Source organism: Hyperolius riggenbachi, chromosome 11, assembly GCF_040937935.1.
Source record: "Hyperolius riggenbachi isolate aHypRig1 chromosome 11, aHypRig1.pri, whole genome shotgun sequence".
NCBI lineage: Eukaryota > Metazoa > Chordata > Amphibia > Anura > Hyperoliidae > Hyperolius > Hyperolius riggenbachi.
The window spans coordinates 175,434,075-175,452,967 of record NC_090656.1 but is presented as its reverse complement, the minus strand read 5'-3'; the positions used below and the strand labels follow the sequence as shown (position 1 = coordinate 175,452,967).

The 18,893-nt window shown below is 42.3% G+C and overlaps 1 protein-coding gene across 1 annotated transcript in view; it reads right to left on the bottom strand.

Annotated features, from left to right (window-relative positions):
- LOC137537915 (5-hydroxytryptamine receptor 3A-like) overlaps window positions 1–18,893 on the bottom strand; it is a 106,358-nt gene that overhangs the window by 48,724 nt on the left and 38,741 nt on the right. Inside the window, exon 5 of the mRNA XM_068259845.1 lies at window positions 4,240–4,281. Within this exon, the coding sequence (XP_068115946.1) occupies window positions 4,240–4,281 (42 nt within the window). The remainder of the gene's footprint in view (window positions 1–4,239; window positions 4,282–18,893) is intronic.

Below are 18,893 nucleotides of genomic sequence, written 5' to 3'. Positions count from 1 at the left end.
TTTGAACAAGAAAATAAGGAGACATTACATGAGACGGCACAGTGCTCCCATAACAGGAGATATACAGGTATATAAACTAAGCGGCAAGGCAGCAGTATATAACTTGAAGTATAGGTTAACAGCAGAATAATTGTCTTAATAAATTTCTAATGTATCGGATACATTACATATTACCAGTGCTTACAGGAACCCATAGTAGCTATGAGCAGATTCATTTATAGTTGGATTACCGTGCCAAGAGAGCAAGAAGGAGGAAGTAAGGAGAAATAAGTAGAGGGGGGAAGGAGAGGAAGGGATATCGGACAGGAGAAGAGGTAAATAGAGGAGGGGAGAAGGGAAAAAGGCTCACCTCCGGGCTCACCCCCCACCCCCACCCAAACCGCGCCAGTAACCAGCTAGATACTGGTATTAGGATACATGAAGATTAAAGTGTGAGATTGGATCCAGCCGTCAAAGCGTTGTTATACCATGGTGCCCATATTTTATGGAATCATTGTATACAGTTACGATTCTTGTATGTCATTTGATATAGAGGAAGAGCGATATTGATTGTACGTTTCCAGTGATTAATAGATGGATTGTTATTACCTTTCCAGACTCTTAGAATTTCTTTTCTTGCATAGAAACATAGTATGCGAATTAAAAATTGTACATATTTGCTACATGTTTGTTCTTCAAATAGACCCAGAAGGGCTAGTTTGGGTGTGCAGTCAAAGTGTGATTCCAAGATTTCATTTATAGTATCAAAAATGGCTGTCCAAAAAGTTTGGATTTTAGTGCAGCTCCAAAACATGTGTAGGAATGTGCCATCTTCAGCTGTGCATTTTTGGCATAACACACTGTTGGATGTACATATATTATGCATTCGCACTGGAGTGAGATATGTTCTATGCAAGAATTTTACCTGGATCAGTCTATCTCTGGCTGAAATAGGGGTTCTAACGAAGTCTTCAAGTATATCCTCCCAGTCTGTATCATCTATGCCCTGAATATCTAGGTTCCACTTTTCTTGGGATCTAAGAAGTTTTTCGTTATTTTTGGCTAGTAAGACTGAATAGATAACTGAGAGGGGTTTATCTAAATGTTGTGTCAGAAGTGTATTTTCTAAGATATTAACTGCCAGCTCTGGCGCACCAGATGGGAACTGCGCTGAAAAGGCGTGACGGAGTTGTAGGTATCGAAAGAACATCTTGTTCGCGATGGAAAAGGTTTGTTTAAGTTCATTAAATGTTATCAGCAATCCATTGCGAACAATATGTTGTAAGTTTTTTATACCCGCAGTAGCCCACAGTCTAGGATCAGGGATCTGGGTGAAGTGAGATAGGTTAGGATTGTCCCATAAAGGGGTATATGGTGAGAGTATTTCATTTACTCCCAAAAATTTCATTGCCTCCACCCACACCTTACACACTGTTTGCATCGGAACAGTACATCGTTCATCATTGGCCGTTCCCCTGTATGGTAGTAGTGTAAGCCTCTCATAGGATCCCAGACGGGCCGCCTCTGTTACAACTGCAGGGTTATATCTGTCTTGAGCAAACCACCATCTAGCAGTAACTAGGATTGCAGCATAGTAGTATAGTTGCATATTTGGAAGAGCCAGGCCCCCTTGGTCTATTGGGAGTTGCAGGGTACTCAGGGCTATTTTTGGGACCTGGCCCGACCAGATAAATGTAGATATTAAGGAGTGGAGATTTTTAAAGAATTTTTTTGAAATTGCAATAGGAGAGTTGCGGAGTACATACAGAAATTTAGGCAAAAAAATCATTTTAAAGATGTTGATTTTCCCAATAAGAGAAAGGGGTAATTGTTTTCACGTCTGGGACCTACTACGAAAGGCCTCCACCACCGGTTTAACATTCAGAACAAAGTAATCCTGCACACAGTTGGTAACTTGAATACCCAGGTACTTAAATTGGGATACCCATTGCAGCGAGTGGGAAGATATATTGGGCCGGGGGTTGTCCAGTGGCATGATGACAGACTTATCCTGGTTGATTCTAAGCCCGGAGAATGAGCCGAATGTTGTAATAATGTCAAGAGCAGACTTTAAGGAGTCTTCTGAGTCATTTAGGTAAAGAAGTGTGTCATCCGCATAAAGCGATATTCTCTCTTCGATACACCCCACCGGGATACCCTGAATTTGAGGAGAGTCACGTATTAGTATAGCCATGGGTTCAATTGCAAGGGCAAAAATATATGGAGAAAGCGGGCAGCCTTGTCGTGTTCCTCTATACAGCTGGAAGGGTTCCGAGATAGTATTGCCAGTGCGAATTCTAGCCTTAGGAGTTTTATACAGTGCTTGTATCCATTTTACAAATATAGGGCCAAAGCCATATCGTTTCAAAATTTCCCACAGATACGGCCACTCTACCCAATCAAATGCCTTCTCGGTGTCCAGCGAGGCAACCACCCTGCGGCTGGACACCGAGGAGGCCAGAGATATGTTTGTAAATAGTCTGTGTAGATTAATGTCTGTCCCTTTGTTGGGCATGAATCCTGACTGGTCCCCATGTATTAACTTGGTGATGATTGGCTTGATTCTGTTCGCTAGTATTTTGGCCAGGATTTTAGCATCTGTATTTAATAACGAGATAGGCCTATATGACCCACACAGTGTTGGGTCCTTCCCAGGTTTGAGGATAAGAATAATTATCGCTTCCGAAAATGATTCCGGTAAAGAATGACCTTCCAGTACTTCGTTAAATACCGAACATAGTTTAGGGGCCAAAATATCAGAGTGGCATTGGTAGAATTCAGAGGGAAGGCCATCTGAGCCTGGAGTTTTATTGGGTTTAAGGTCGCCTATAGCGTCCTGAACCTCCTCAATAGATACTAGCTTATCTAGTTTAATTTTGTCTTGGTCAGAAAGGGCTGGCATGTCTATGTCCGCAAGATATTTATCCAGATCCCTGGGGGTATAACAGACTTTAGAGGAGTATAGAGATTTATAGAAGACTCTAAAAGCAGCATTGATGTGTTCAGGATCGACCAGTGGGAGATTGTTACAATCTAAAATAGTCGGGATAGTCATAGGGGTAGTGAAGTCTCTGGACAGCCAGGCTAATAATTTACTGTTTTTGTCACCAAATTCGAATATACGTTGTGTCTGGTGTAAAATCACATTCTTAGTTAGCAACACTTGAGCCAATCTCCATTGCCTAATTAACTGTTGCCAGTTTATCCAACTGTCAGGAGTATTAGTCTGTACAAAGATCTGTTCTGCATCTCTAGCCTGATTTTCAAGGTTTGATATGTGTGATCTAGCGTTTGTTTTGAGAGCTTTGAGTTCAGTCATGTATTGACCCCTAATGACTGCTTTACTTGCATCCCAGACAATAGCTTCTGAGGTAGAGCCCGTATTGTCTCTCCAATAGTTGCTAAGGGCAATTGCGATCAAGGGTTGGATATGTGGCTCATTAACATAAAATCGAGATATTCTCCATAATCTGTCTTTAGGTTTGGCCGCTATTACCAATGTAAGTGAGATGGGGGCATGATCTGATATACCTGATGGCAGTATGTCTATAGATTGTATTTGAGATAACACAGGAGATGTGACAAAAGCGATGTCTATTCTAGACATGGATCGGTGGGCAGAGGAAAAGCATGTGAATGCCCTTCCCGTGGGGTTTTTCCATCTCCATACGTCTTGTAACTGATAGCCTTCAGCCCATAGTTTGAGTTCCCGACCATCCCTGCTAGAGCCACTTGTTCTGTCCATCAGAGGATCCATGGTAAGGTTGAAGTCCCCCATTAGAACAAGTCTGTCACCATGCCACCTGGAAGATTTTGCCATGACATCGTATAGCAGTTGTTTATTGGCTGGAGGGGGTACATATATACCTGCAAGAGTGTATGTAAGACCATAGAGTACAAAGTTAAGTAGAACAAAGCGTCCCTGGTCATCACAACATGAGTCTAAGATTTTAATCGGAACAGATTTATGGATAAGAATAGAAACCCCTCGTGAATATGAGGAGTAGGTAGAGTGATAATATTGTGATACCCAAGGACGCCTGAGTGATAATATTTTATTACCGATCAGATGTGTTTCAAGTAGAATACAAATATGTGGGGTGTATTGTTTTAGATAATTGAAGACTAAGGATCTCTTGAATTTTACATTTTTAAATAGAATTTTCGGTATATTACAGTTATTAAAAATCTGGCAAAAAGAATTTGACATCTCTTATGTATAATACGGCAAAAATGTAAACAATCGATATTGCCCCTTACCATTGTGAACCAAACATACGTAGTCAGAGTCTGCAAACTTGTCTCCTGGGAGGAAAAAAGAAAAAATAAGAATATGGAGAAAGAAGAAAAAAAATTGTTAAAGGGGAACATGAAAAAAAGTAAAATCCCCCATTCACCATGGTCTTTCCATTTAGTGAAAGGGAGGGGTATCTCCACTCTATGGACAACTTTTGTATATTACAATAGGATCTCCTCCCACTCTTGCATGCAGTGTTTTATACTGTAATTCATCTGTGAAAATTGTAATTGTCATGAAGAACTGAGGACTGCTTGATACTTTTGATGATAGATGTAAGCAGTAGGGATGTTTACATACACACAGATTATGAATGAATGAATGAAGGTGGCACCTGATGAGTCCAATATGGATGAAAAAGGTAGGGTGATCCAAAGCGGCACAAAGGAAAGAACCTGAGTTTGTAAGTACAAGAGTTTTTATAGATTTTAATAAATAAGGGTTTTATGCTATCTGGAGCATTTTCTTTGAGGAGACGTCACATGATAGGTCAGGTGAGTGTGATAGAAAGGGGGATAATTGGGGTATCTGTGTGGCCTGAGGCAGGCCAGATTCTCAGACTCTCAGTGCTACTGACCTGCCAGCTTGGGGGTCTATGCATTGCAATGAGTGGTGTGTTGTTGGAGGTGTGATCTCTGCAGTGGAAGTGGTGGAGGTTTTCCTGTATCTCGATAAAAGCACTAGAATAAGGAGTGTTGTCACCAGTATACACATGGACTCTTTCAAACAATTACGTTTATTGAACAAAGGAAGCAAAATAAGTTCACAATTTCACAGCTCATATACCAGGTAATAAGCATGTGTCAAAGAAAAAGAAGAAAAACAACTACCGTATATACTCGCATATAAGCCGACCCGCATATAAGCCGACCCCCCAACTTTTCCCTGAAAAAACTGGGAAAAATGATTGACCCCCATATAAGCCGGGGGTAGGAAATGCTGGATTGGTGCAGCCCCCCAGTGTGTCCCAGTATAGCTAGTATAGTGCCCAGTATAGGTAGGTAGTGTCCAGTATAGCTAGTAAAGTGCCCAGTATAGCCAGTATAGTGCCCAGTATGGGTAGGTAGTGCCTCAGTTTAGCTAATATAGTGCCCAGTTTAGCTAGTATAGTGCCCCAGTATGGCTAGTAAAGTGCCCAGTTTAGCCAGTATAGTGCCCAGTTTAGTTAGTATAGTGCCCAGTTTAGCCAGTATAGTGCCCAGTTTAGCTAGTATAGTGCCCAGTTTAGCCAGTATAGTGCCCAGTTTAGCCAGTATAGTGCCCAGTTTAGCTAGTATAGTGCCCAGTTTAGCCAGTATAGTGCCCAGTTTAGCCAGTGTAGTGCCCCAGTATGGCTAGTAAAGTGCCCAGTTTAGCTAGTATAGTGCCCAGTTTAGCTAGTATAGTGCCCAGTTTAGCCAGTATAGTGCCCAGGTTAACCAGTATAGTGCCCAGTTTAGCCAGTATAGTGCCCAGTTTAGCTAGTATAGTGCCCAGTTTAGCCAGTATAGTGCCCAGTTTAGCCAGTGTAGTGCCCCAGTATGGCTAGTAAAGTGCCCAGTTTAGCTAGTATAGTGCCCAGTTTAGCCAGTATAGTGCCCAGTTTAGCTAGTATAGTGCCCAGTTTAGCCAGTATAGTGCCCAGTTTAGCCAGTGTAGTGCCCCAGTATGGCTAGTAAAGTGCCCAGTTTAGCTAGTATAGTGCCCAGTTTAGCTAGTATAGTGCCCAGTTTAGCTAGTATAGTGCCCAGTTTAGCCAGTATAGTGCCCAGGTTAACCAGTATAGTGCCCAGTTTAGCCAGTATAGTGCCCAGTTTAGCTAGTATAGTGCCCAGTTTAGCCAGTATAGTGCCCAGTTTTGCTAGTTTAGTGCCCAGTTTAGCCAGTATAGTGCCCAGCATAGGTAGGTAGTACTCCCGCCCCCACCCCCCGCTCCCCCCGCTGCTATTACCTGCAGGCAGCGGCCGCTTCCTAATCCGCGTTCCCCTTCTGTAACTTTGCAGCGTGTATGACAGCAGCGCGCCCGGCGCTGCTGCTGTGACGATGCAGAGTGCAGGAAAGAGCGCGGCTCCCTATAGCGGCGATCTGTATCGCCGTTACCAAGGGAACCGCTCTTTCCTGCCCCTGCATCGTCACAGCAGCAGCGCCGGGCGCGCTGCTGTGATACACGCTGCAAAGTTTCAGAAGAGGAACGCGGATTAGGAAGCGGCCGCTGCCTGCAGGTAATAGCAGCGGGGGGAGCGGGGAGGGGGGGGAGCGGGGCGCGGAACACCCACCACTAACCACTATACCACCAGGGAAGACTCGCATACAAGCCGACCCCCCAACTTTTGACCCCCTTTTTGGGGGTCAAAAATTCGGCTTGTATGCGAGTATATACGGTACACGGACATTTTTAACAACGGTCACAATGCGAACCTTAAAGCATATAGTATACAGGTAAAGAAACAGCAGTATATAAAAAGAAAAAAAAATGACCAAATATTAATGAGCTATTAATGATTTCTGGTAAAAGTCTTGATAATAACCAAAGTGGGGTGTGAATCATAAGGATGATAGCAGGTAGTCATATAGTAAACATATAGTAAACAAGATAGTAGAACAATCAGCACATGAGATAGACCATAAAAAACATTGAGATATAGCTTAGATAATTATTTAGATAGCGCTCTTGGTAGTGAGGTACCCTTCAAGGGGGGTTTCTCTGTGAATCTTGCGTGGCTGAAGTCACAGAGGGTCCAAGGCATAAATGCGACCTGGGTGTGCTTTGGAAAATTGTATCTCATTCATCAAGTCTTGATATTGCTCACTGTCTAAAAATTCGTACCATTGAGCCAACATAATCACAAACTTCTCTATCTGTACCACAGTGATGTGCCTCAATTCTTCTCCATTTTTTGAAACCAGAGGGTGATCGGGGGGGGGGGGGGGGATTGGGGGAATCTGCAGACCTCCACTTCAGAGGAATGCACGATTTAGCTGCATTCAATAGATGTTTAACTATTGATTTTTTTGTAGGATCTGATGCATTCTCTAGAGAGATGCAATTGGAATATTTCTGGCTTTAGTTCCAGATATTCGCTGGCAATAATCTTAATCGAAGACTGGACTTGAGTCCAAAAGGGGACAATCAAAGAACACTGCCACCAGATATGTAATAAAGTGCTACCCTCCATCTGACACCTCCAGCACACATCTGGAATCTGGGGGAAGCAATGATGTAGAAGTGAGGAGGTTCTATGCCAATGTGAGAGCAGTCTAAAGTTTAGTTCTGTAATTAGAAAACTGACTGAACTTTTGTATCCCATGATACAGACTTTCTCCCAGTCTTCATTATCAAATGTCATTTGTAACCTACGTTCCCAATGCTCCTTTAAACAAGAATGTCGGGTTTTGTGACAAGTCCAAGAAAGACTTATAGAGACTCGAGACCAAGTTTCTTTGTGGAGATTTCTGCTATACACATGGACTTATCTTAAGAGCGCTGCTAATCTTTGTGTGCAAACCACATTGCAGTGACTTTTATTTTTATTTGAGCGATCCACTAAGTTGTGTTGTGTTGATTGTTACAAGCACAGTGAAATACACTTTCCTATTGGAAGATACAATTCCAAGTACATGCATATTTTTATGATCACTCCATTCACATTTACACGGTCTTAAAATAGTCTCAAATGAAACAAATACGGCATATGACTGGTACATTTTGATGCTGTATATACATAGTTATTTGTGTTGGAAAGATGTACGTACATCGAGTTTTCCCAGAAGATAAGGTACAACACTAGCCTGCACCTTTACATATGCCTGTTGATCCAGAGGAAGGCAAAAATCCCTGAAAAAGCATGATCCAACTAGCCCCAAAAGGAAACAAAAATTCCTCCCAACTTCAGATGGCAATTCCATATGATAAAATCCCTGGACCAACACCACCGGGAATTACCTAGTAATTATAACCATGGATGTCTTTCAATGCAAGGAAAGCATCTAACACCCCCCATCCCCCCCCAACACATATTTTTGCATACAAATACAGCATTAACTGAGCTTATTTGCATCTTATAGTCCAAGTGACTAATCTTGTGTGGAGGAGAGAAGAAAAGGGTACACTGGGTATAGGCAAGAAGGAGAGGATTTTATTAATAGAAAGAATGGCTATCCCATTACTGAGGCAGAGGTGGTGTGGGAACATGGCCATACTTGTTCCTTACTTGTAAAGTAAGGGCTATGTGTATTATTGGGAGGATGGACATGGCTATATATGTTATGTCAAGGAAGTATGGAACTGCTTGTCGTAAAGCCGGTTGGCCATGTAAATAGTCACATTCAGTTTTGTTTACCTCGGAATCGGATACAGTTAGAAAGTTTTTCAGCAAGTGAACAAAACCTGAAACTGGATCTTATGCATTTGTAGAAGTTGTCTTGGATGGAGTCCAAGAGGAGTTTGAGGTTGGAACTTTCTCAGCCATGGAGACGTTGCCACATCTGGGCACCTCAGACACCAACGTGGTGCAGGATGGGAAATTCCATCCCACCACTACTATCTCTGTGTACCGTATTCTGTTTTAGTATATTCCACAATACTTTGAGGCAGAGAAGCTGAACAGCAACATGGCCTATGCATTTATTGAATTATTTTTAATTTCAATCTGGTCAACTGCTGACAATGGAGGAATGTTTGTTTTGAGTGGGGAACATTTGGCATGGCTGTTGTTGACTTATTACCTACTAAACAGGTAATTTTCAGAACTGGACAAGCTGAAACATGCATATGAACAACCTGTATTATGGCACAGTTGCTAAACAGTTAATTGTGGGCCAGCTAGAAAATTATATAGTGCATGTACACAACCAATGCTGTGTTAACCTGGAAACCTCCTCTGTCACTAATCTTCACTACTGTTGCAAGTGTTAACCAATGTGTCTGCTGCAGTTTTCATTGGTACCATTGTGTGCTTGACTCCGTCTTCACAAATAACTGTATGGGTGGGAATAGAAATACTGAATGTCTTGTCTTGTGTCAATGGAAAACAAGAAATCACTTCTTCTTTGCCTTCTCATTGGCTGAGAGAAAGGAGGCCACCTGGACTGGGCGAACTGGGTACTTTTACATTTTCTTTTTGGTTTGCTGGTTTTTTTTTTTAGATTATTTATTAACTTTTCTAAGTTAAATTGTAATAGTTTTTATTTAAAAAAAAAATCCATTAACAAGGTGCACCCCCACCCCCTGTTAAAAGGCCATCCTAGGTATTTTGATTCTGCATCGATTTTAAGTCCTATGAAGATGACATTGCAGCATGTCATTCCATGGAAATTGGATGCTGCTTAGAAATCACATGTGCTTTGTGCTTATTGAGGTTGCTGACATTAAGAGGTCCATACTACTGTATTTGCATGAAATTTAGAAGGAAGTCTGAGTTATTAACATTAAGCTGACATTTATTGATTGACATCAATGTAATTGGAAGGTTATGAGGTTCACAATGGGAGGTTTGTGAATGATACTTCTTAATCAAAGTCAACTATAAGATCAGGAAAGGTTTAAGCACAAACAGGGATTTCCATTCCGGTAGAGGGGATCAACATTGAGTGAGAGGTTGGAGTTAGGCATCAGGAAGGAATGCACAGTAAGTCACAGTATGGTGGAATTGAAGGAGTTAGACATCAGGAAGGGATTGACAATAGGTCACAGGTTGGTGATATTGAGAAAAAAATTGGGGTTAGGCATCAGAGAGGGCTTTACATGTGTGGAATGGTTGTTCACGTTGATGGTGAGGTTTGGGACAGGCATCAGAAAGAGATTTACAGTATATGTTGGGTGATGTTACTATTAGATATCAGGAAGGGGTTAACATTGGGACGAGGTTTGGGGTAGGTAGGTATTTGCATTAAGGTGGAGAATTAAATATATCTCCTTCTTTAGCTTAAGGTATGTTTAAGACATATTTAATCAATATATATTTAAGACATATTTAATCAATATATATTTTAATACCACAGGATAGCAATTAATATATATGTAAGATATACCCATACATACAAGACAATTAACCACACACCATGCGCCACTGTTTATTCTTGCACTATACTATTCCACCCTTGGTGGAATGGCGGAAATCGTCATATTTCTTCCTATCTACAGAGAGCGACTTCTTAATCCTGAGTGGGGACAGGCTTGTTCTTCCCACCTGCTATCACAGTGGTTGCCTAAGTGGTAACTCTGGTTTATGAGTATAACTTACTTACCCTTACACTTTCCTCCCTTTTCCAATACATACTACACCATATTGGGCTCCCGGTAACACTGTGTTTGTTGTTTAAAATTAACCACACATATTTACTTGGATACAACCAGTTCAACCCTCTCCTCTTTCCAGCATGTGTCCCCAGAGAGTTAGTGGTCCAATGACACAGGGAAACAGTGGTGCACAGGAGAGAGCCGAGGAGAGGATAAAGTTGTCAGAGGATGGAAAATGAGAAGGATCTTCCCAAAAACCCCAACTCTTCCCACAAAAATACCATACTACATACAAAACTAGATCTTTCCGAAAGCCGCTGCACATTTTACCAGCTACATACTACAAGAAGGCCAAATCAACACACAACACTAGGGATGAACAAAACCTTCACTGGCAAGTTTGCAGGATCATTGCCAAACTTCTGATTCTGCCGCTCTGCTAGAATCTCACAAATCAGTTACATTTGATCAGACAAAACAATCATAAATCACAGTAACACAATTGATATAATTGATAAGTCATGTCTTTCAATCGATATTAAAAAACTTAGAATGATTGAAAGATTGTGCTTACATTGTAAAAGTATGTTTACAGTAGTTCACATGGAAAATCCTCATTCTCGCCCAACACAGATTTACGTTGAAGTTGGCTGCCAATTTTGCGAGAATTTCGCTAAGTGAGATTGGGGCCACATGCATCCTGTAAAAATACACCATGATGAAATCATCCACTAGATATTAATCAAAGACCTGCCATAAAAAGATTCAAGGCCTGCCTTGGTTGTGAAAGAAGTACAGCTTGTACAGTAGTGTGAATAAGTGTATTTCCATACAGATCCCCACATGGCAGGAAGCCACAAATTGTGTATACATTGATGTGGCTGATTGCTGGTTCACTGACAAACGCAACTAAAAAGGATTGCCCAAGAGCTCCAATCACTGACAGTCATAGCACCAAGGAGTCAACCAGCATACACCCGGATCCCAATAGGCTGCCTGTTACTTGACAGGAAACTTGACAGGCAGACTATTGGGCCAATCAAAGTGTGGGGTTAATGTCCTTTAAAGTGTCTGGACCCGCAGGGGCTCAGGGCAGAACGAGTGGAGCTCTCGTCATTGCCAATTAGCAGGCATAAGTTCATAGCGCTCACTATGCTACTCTTATAAGGCATGTTAACTCTGATAAGGGATGTTAACTCTGATAAGACATGTTAACCCTGATAAGGCACCCTATTTGTTATAGTGAATCAACCCCCGTAATATTCTAAATCAAGATCTTACAGATCACCAAAAGCACTGTTCAGAGAGTTTCCTATGGCGCATTGTAGTTTTAGATAAGTCTTCCATTGTCTGTTGGAAAACCCACCATTGTTGGTAGGTGCATCATTTTTCACGTAAACAGACACAATAATATTTTTTCACCACTTTAAAAAGTTTCATACTGTAATTATATATTTAGTTCAACATGGGGAAAGAAAAAGGGTATCCACTCCATGGTCCAGAATAGCAATCTACTTATTGTTATGCTGCTAGTACCTCAATGCCCATGTTGCAAAACATCCAAACCAAAAGATGGAGACAATAATAATAATAAACAATTCTTTAAAAAATACCCCATTTATTGCCATGGCTGCTGTGCCCCAGTCATTCATCCAAAAAAACAGGCCATCTGAATTAAGACCTGTGGGAGAGTTTCTAATTCAAAAATCTACCTACATTTATTTTACAAGAATTTGTAAGCGCAATCTATCCCTATTCCCCCACTGCCTAGATTTTTAGGGGGCTGTAATCCCCCTTAAATAAAAAACCTTCTACACGTCCCTCATCATATAACATAAAGTTATGTGCTAATGGGCTTCTGATTCCTCATTTTTTGTATATCTCTTATATCTTCCATCATACATATTCTCAATTTACATTAGTTTTTTTTTTCAATTGACACATTTTTGCAAGTACTGTACATACAACAGACTACACATTTTGCTGAGCAATTTATAAAGTGCCTAATTTCTTCTCCCTTTTAGCAAAAAAAAATCTTTGGAACATTAAGCAAAATGACATACTTGTGCACAAGGGAAAATTCCAACTCCTTCCAAATACCTAAAGAACAACTGTTAGCCATCATATGCCCCCCACAAAAAATAGATATGTAAGTAGATAAATGCTTGCTCTACTTACATATCAGATGTAATGCACTGTCCACGTTTTGGTTTCTTTTAATTTTCAATTTATATTATTTTCCTGGCAGGGGCCACCTTGTGCCCTCCAGGTTAAAGAATCCCCCCTCCGCATCCCCCTCCTCCTGATTCAGAGCACAGCGGAGAGGATAAAGGCAGCATACACAGACTCACCTAATAATGTACCCAAGTGCTGGCATTCCCATTTGTTCTCTACATTACCACCGGAGGCAGTGCAGAGTATAGAAGGGAACTGCAGTGCCTGGAACCATTATTCAGGGAGTCTGTGTGCAGCTCCTTTATCCTTCCCCAATATTTAGCACTGGGAAGAGGGAGAATTCTGCAGGTGGCAGATGCAGCAGAGAGGAAGCCCACATGCCTCTGGAGGAGGGGGGCTGAGGACAGTGACAGGAGACAGCCTCTAGCCCCCCTCCTTGTGCACTAACACGGCTGAAACATAGAGAGTAAAGGGGAGAGCAGGCGGCCAATCAAAGTGCAGAGAGGTGAGTGACAGAGGCTTCAGCCAATCAGGCTGATACAGCATAGCATGTCACTTCTCTTTTGCGTCTGTGTTAGTCTGTGTACCATCTTAGAGCCTGGGGGCATGGGGAGAGAAGGAGCACAGTAAGATTGATTTTAAAGTTTGGATTTGCCTGGTTAGCATCCTCTTGACTATTGTAACAACCTGCACTACAAAGTTAATTTTGTATTTAATGCCTAACAGTTACTCTGTAATGAGCCTGGATGCTTTGTCAGTTTTAAATAAGATATTTAAATGCCCTCCAGGTGGCTGTGGACTCACCATCTTGCCCAATGTTGGACCTAAAGCTAAGTATCCACGTGAGGATGGATCAGGGATCAGTAGCGACCATCGATCATTCTCTGATCCATCCTCACAAGCACAGCAATGATGGCTGGAATTATTGTTTAAACTATAGTTTAACCCTCTGGGCGATACAATTGCATCACCCAGGAGGGGGCGCAGTACTTTTTTTTTTAATTTTTAATTTTTTAAATCATGTAGCGAGCCCTGGGCTCGCTACATGATAGCCGCTGCGCAGCGGCATCCCCCCACCCACTCCGATCGCCTTCGGCGATCAGAGTAAGCAGGAAATCCCGTTCAGAATGGGATTTCCTGCTGGGCTTCCCCGGTCGCCATGGCGACGGGGCGGGATGACGTCACCGACGCCATGGACGTCGTGACGTCAGAGGGAGTCCCGATCCACCCTCAGCGCAGCCTGGCACTGATTGGCCAGGCTGCGCAAGGGGTCTGGGGCGGGGGGTTGCGCGGCACGGCGGGTAGCGGCGGATCGGCGGCGAGCGGCGGTGATCGGAAGTTACACGCAGCTAGCAAAGTGTTAGCTGCGTGTAACAAAAAAAAATTATGCAAATCGGCCCACCAGGGCCTGAGAAATCCTCCTGCGCGATATACCCTGAGCTCAGCTCGGGTTTATCGCCCAGGAGGTTAAATAATCGCTGTAACATGTCTGCGGCAGGCAATGGGGATCTGAAACAATCATTGTTCAATGATCCAACATGAATCATGTTGGTCATGAATTTCCACTAAAAACATGTTAAACCAAATCACAAAAAAATCGTTCCTCGTGAAAAAGGTCACCCGGCGTGAGTCGGCTGAAAAATTGCATTGTAGGTATGGACCTTAAAGCGACACTTAAGCCTGAAAGAAAAAAAATCAGTTTTACTCACCTGGGGCTTCTACCAGCCCCCTGCAGCCGTCCTGTGCCCTCGCAGTTACTCACGGATCCTCCGGTGCCGCACCACCAGCTAGTTTTGTTTTCGGCAACAGGCCTGGCCAAGCGCCTGCTTCTTCATGGTCCAGTCTGCAGGACGCGCCACAGTGCGCCTGTCGGACGAAAACGACACTAGTTGGTGGCGTGGGACTGGAGGATTCACAATAGGGCACAGGGCATAGGACAGCTGCAGGGGGCTGGTAGAAGTCCCAGGTGAGTAAAACTGTTTTTTTCTTTCAGGCTTTAAGCATCCCTTCAAGTGAAGGATGTGCCAATGCTTTGTCAAAGCCATGTCTTGCCATTAGGAACAGTGAGTTCTGTAATTTGTGATGAATCTCACAAACGTGTGCTGTCTTCTACTTGGGACATTATGTTTATTATGTTTATCTATCTGTTTATCTATTTAATGCTTAACAATCAAATTCCTTTTAGATCGTCCTTGTTTTTTCAAATAGTATTAAATGGTTTGCCACATCCTCAAATGTTGTATCACTGGACCAATTATGGCGTAAACTCAGTACTTGTCCTAAAGGGGCAGGGGCGCCTTTAGGACAAGTACTGAGTTTACGTCATAATTGGTCCAGTGTTACATGGGGTCATGGGGGAAGACAAAAGGGTGGAAGGGGGAGCTGGGAAAAGAGATAAGATTACCTGCAATCAAGCTAATCTAAATTGCCTGGAGCTTGCTTCTCTACTCACTACTGACTTTTCCAAAGGGAATCTCTCTGAAGATAATTAAACTTGTTGAATTCTAAAAGCAAACATAACTGCATTTTTAACCATTTCAGGACGAGAGCAATTTTCACATATCAGCGCAGCTCCCATTCATTTACAAATAACTTTATTACTACTTATCACACCTACATGATCTATATATTTTTTTGGGGGGGGGGGGGGGGAAGGGGGACAAATTAGGTTTTTAGCGTGTGGTAATTTTGTTTAGCAATTACCTTATTTTCTATGCATTTTAAGGGGAAATATGGGAAAAAATAGAAAAAAAACACACAAGTTCTCCATTTAAATCCAATATAGCTTTACAATAAATAGTGCTAACTATAATGCTAGGTACACACCATACAATTTTCTGTTAGATTTTATCTTAGATTTACCTGCCAGATAGCCTTTTTCCATGTTGTAGGTAAATCTAACAGAAGAATCTAACAGAAAATTGTATGGTGTGTACCTAGCATAAGTTAAACCCACAAATTGTGTTTGCTTATCCATCCTAGTTATTACAACATTTAGCTTTTGTTCCTAGTACAATGTATGGTGACATTATTGTATTTGGAAAAAAAGGTGTCTTTTTCAGTTTTTTGCTTTCTCATTGTACACTATCAATGATTACAAGATCTTATTTGCAAAAATAATAGTAATATACCCTCATGGTATACATATTTAAAAAGCCAAGTTCCTTTATTTTGGTACAGAATATTCGAAAATGTAATTGCTTTTGATTCAGTTTGTGACTACAAAGAATACACAAGACATGGGCCTCAACCCTAAAACTCTCTAAACTCTATTCTACTACTTATCACAGTTAAAATGTTACCACATATGTCTCTTGTAGTTTTCCTACAACTTTCCCAAGTTTGATCAAAATTTAGAAAATTACTTTTTATGTTTTGATTGAGTTTGTCCCTACCTATTTTTTATTTGACATTGGTCCAAGCTTTAAGACACACCAAAATGTATTCTACAACTCGTCACGGTTAAAATGATCCCACATTTGCCACATTTAGTAACAAACTGGTGGTGCACTCTCCACAACTACACTGGACATATATATGTCCTGTTGTAATGAAATAGTTACATTTACAATCAATTTCATAGTTGTGCTTGCCTACAGCTGTACACTTTACCATACAGATGCAAGGCCCCTGCCCTCTATTGGAATCTTGTACATAAAGTGGGGTCTTGAACTCCAACTACTTCGAGTTACATACAGCATCTACAGTAGGTTTTGACAGCATTGTGATTGACACCAATTCCTGCCCTACTCTTGTGCAGCTAAACAAACAAATGTGAAAACTATTTCCTTCCCCCAGCCTTGTCACTGCCTTTGCAACTAGTTTCAGCAACATTTTCTACTGCAATACTGGGAAATGTAGTCTGGCCTTTATTGTTCTTCCTACAAAGAGAGAGTCACATGGTCACTCTTGACTGACCCACCAGCTAAATCTACAGCAGGCAGAAAGGTAGCTATAGTGACAAGCACGTTTGACTCAAAAAAAAGTATTTTGACCACGACCTTGCTTCTATATGTTATTTTTGTTCAATTATAGGCATGGTTGCTTTGCTTGATTTTAGTTTAATTGGGCTCTAAAGAAAACCAATAGTCATCCTGTCTACTTGCCTCCTTTTTTGGAAAGTAAGCACGTATAGGTAAAACGTGTGAAAAGTTAGTCAGGTTGTATGTCCAAAGCAAGTAAGCGAGACAGCACTCAAATGTTGTAGGGGTCAGGCATGCAATGGATCCACCTGTGTACCAACCGGGTTAGTAATCCAAATCTTCCAAAACGATCCGGCAGGGCTGTGTGGTGTGAACAAGGACTATGGTGGTCCGAAACGGTGGACCGTAGCCACTTTACAGCTTTTTACATGTATCTTTTGTAAGATCCAATAAAGCAAATCTTTTGGTAAAAGAGCTGTGCCGGGTCAGTTTGGAAGAGTCAGGTGGACTCCATATAAGCTAAACTTTCAGGACTCCCTCTTGCCCCCCCCCACCCCACCCTGGAATTTTGTACTTTTCCACCTTAGGCCCAGTATTGAAATATTACCGATATCCCCCTGATGCCAGCCCTTCTAGTGAACTCCTAGCCTAATAATATCTCCTACTTTTAACAAAAAGAGTGGCTGCTATAGGTGAGGAATGCTATTTAGTCATAGTCTTGGGAACATGGGAAGTATTTATTATTATTGTAGGGCATTATTTACTCCCCTCATTACAACCAATGTACTTCTATAGCGTGTCCTATAATGCGGTGTTTTTTCTATCATGCTTGGATGTAGAGTAGAACTGGAGCAATTACTAAAACACTTTTTCCTAAAAGGTAAAAAAATGTATCTAGCAAGCAGGGGCGTAACAATAGCCCCTGCAAGGGAAGCATCCGCAGGGGGGCCCAGAAGCCGCAGGGGGCCCCATGGGGAGAGAACTCCCTGTCCTGAGAGACTGACAACTAAGGGCACAGAGAGAAAAAGCTTCCTGCTCTCTGCATAATCGTTCTAATGACTGCATCTGCTCAGCCACTGATAAGGAATCATACAGAGATATGTAGACAAAGATTTGTATTCAGTGTGCAGCAGGCTCTTGTGTACAAAGTCCTGCCCTCAGCCTCTCCACCCCCTTCCCAAGTGCTGTGTACTGTAGTGATGCTGGAGAAATCTGCAGAGCCAGTTCTGCTCCATCAGAGATGGACAGAGGGAGTGTAATAAGAAGCTGAGGCTGGGAGAACACTCATCTGTCAGTTTTCTGCATGCGTTTTCTGTACATCATGTGTGTCTCAATGTGTGAAAACATGTTTTATCACAGAAGTTAATATAATTGATAGAGATTGCTTTACTGCTGTTTTTATCTGCATGGGTAAAACACATTAACATGTGCACTAGCCAATTGAATAACATTGGTTTTCAGTTTACCTGTGCAGAAAGCGAGGGGAGAGGGTGCCCATCTAAAGTTTCGCAGGGGGGCCCAGTGATTCCTAGTTATGCCCCTGCTAGCAAGGTCAGGGAAGGTTATGGGCGTGAGCTGGGGAGGGGGGTAAATGGGTTACAGTGTTACTGATGAGCTGTAGCTAAGTTGGCTTGTTCAAGTGTTAAATTAACAGTTGGGACTGGGAAGGGGGGGGGGGGGTCATCCAGTTGTAGGAAGAGGGTTATGGGTAGGTGCAAGGGTGAAATTTAGGCTGTTGTGGCGCTAGTGCTAAGAAAGGGCGGTAAGGTTTGGTCATAGGGCAGATTGTAAGTAGAGATGTCGCGAACGGTTCGCCGGTGAACATCTCAGTCTCCCTGCGCCCTGTACTACTTCCGGGTCGCTATGACCCAGAGTAGTACGCCTGCGCTGCCCCGGCGGTGCGCTTCCTAGATCCCGCTCCTGTTGCCAGGCACTTTCTGCGCATGTGCGTGACGTCATGAGTGCCCGGCAACAGGAGCGGGATCTAGGACGCACACTGCCGGGCCAGTGCAGGCGTACTACTCCGGGTCATAGCGACCCGGAGTAGTACAGGGCACAGAGAGATTCGCCCGGCGAACGGTTCGGGCCATCTCTAATTGTAAGTTATGGGTTACAGAGGAAGAAGAGATCACACAAGGGCAATGGAACTTAGGATATTGTGATTGGGCTACTAATGCTAAGTACACACAATGGTTTTTTTCAGTCGATTTTCCGTTTGACCAATTTTCAATTCGTTTTTCTGCTCAATTTCTCACTCAATTCTCTTATCTTTTCTTATCCATTTCCATTCACTTCTATGAGA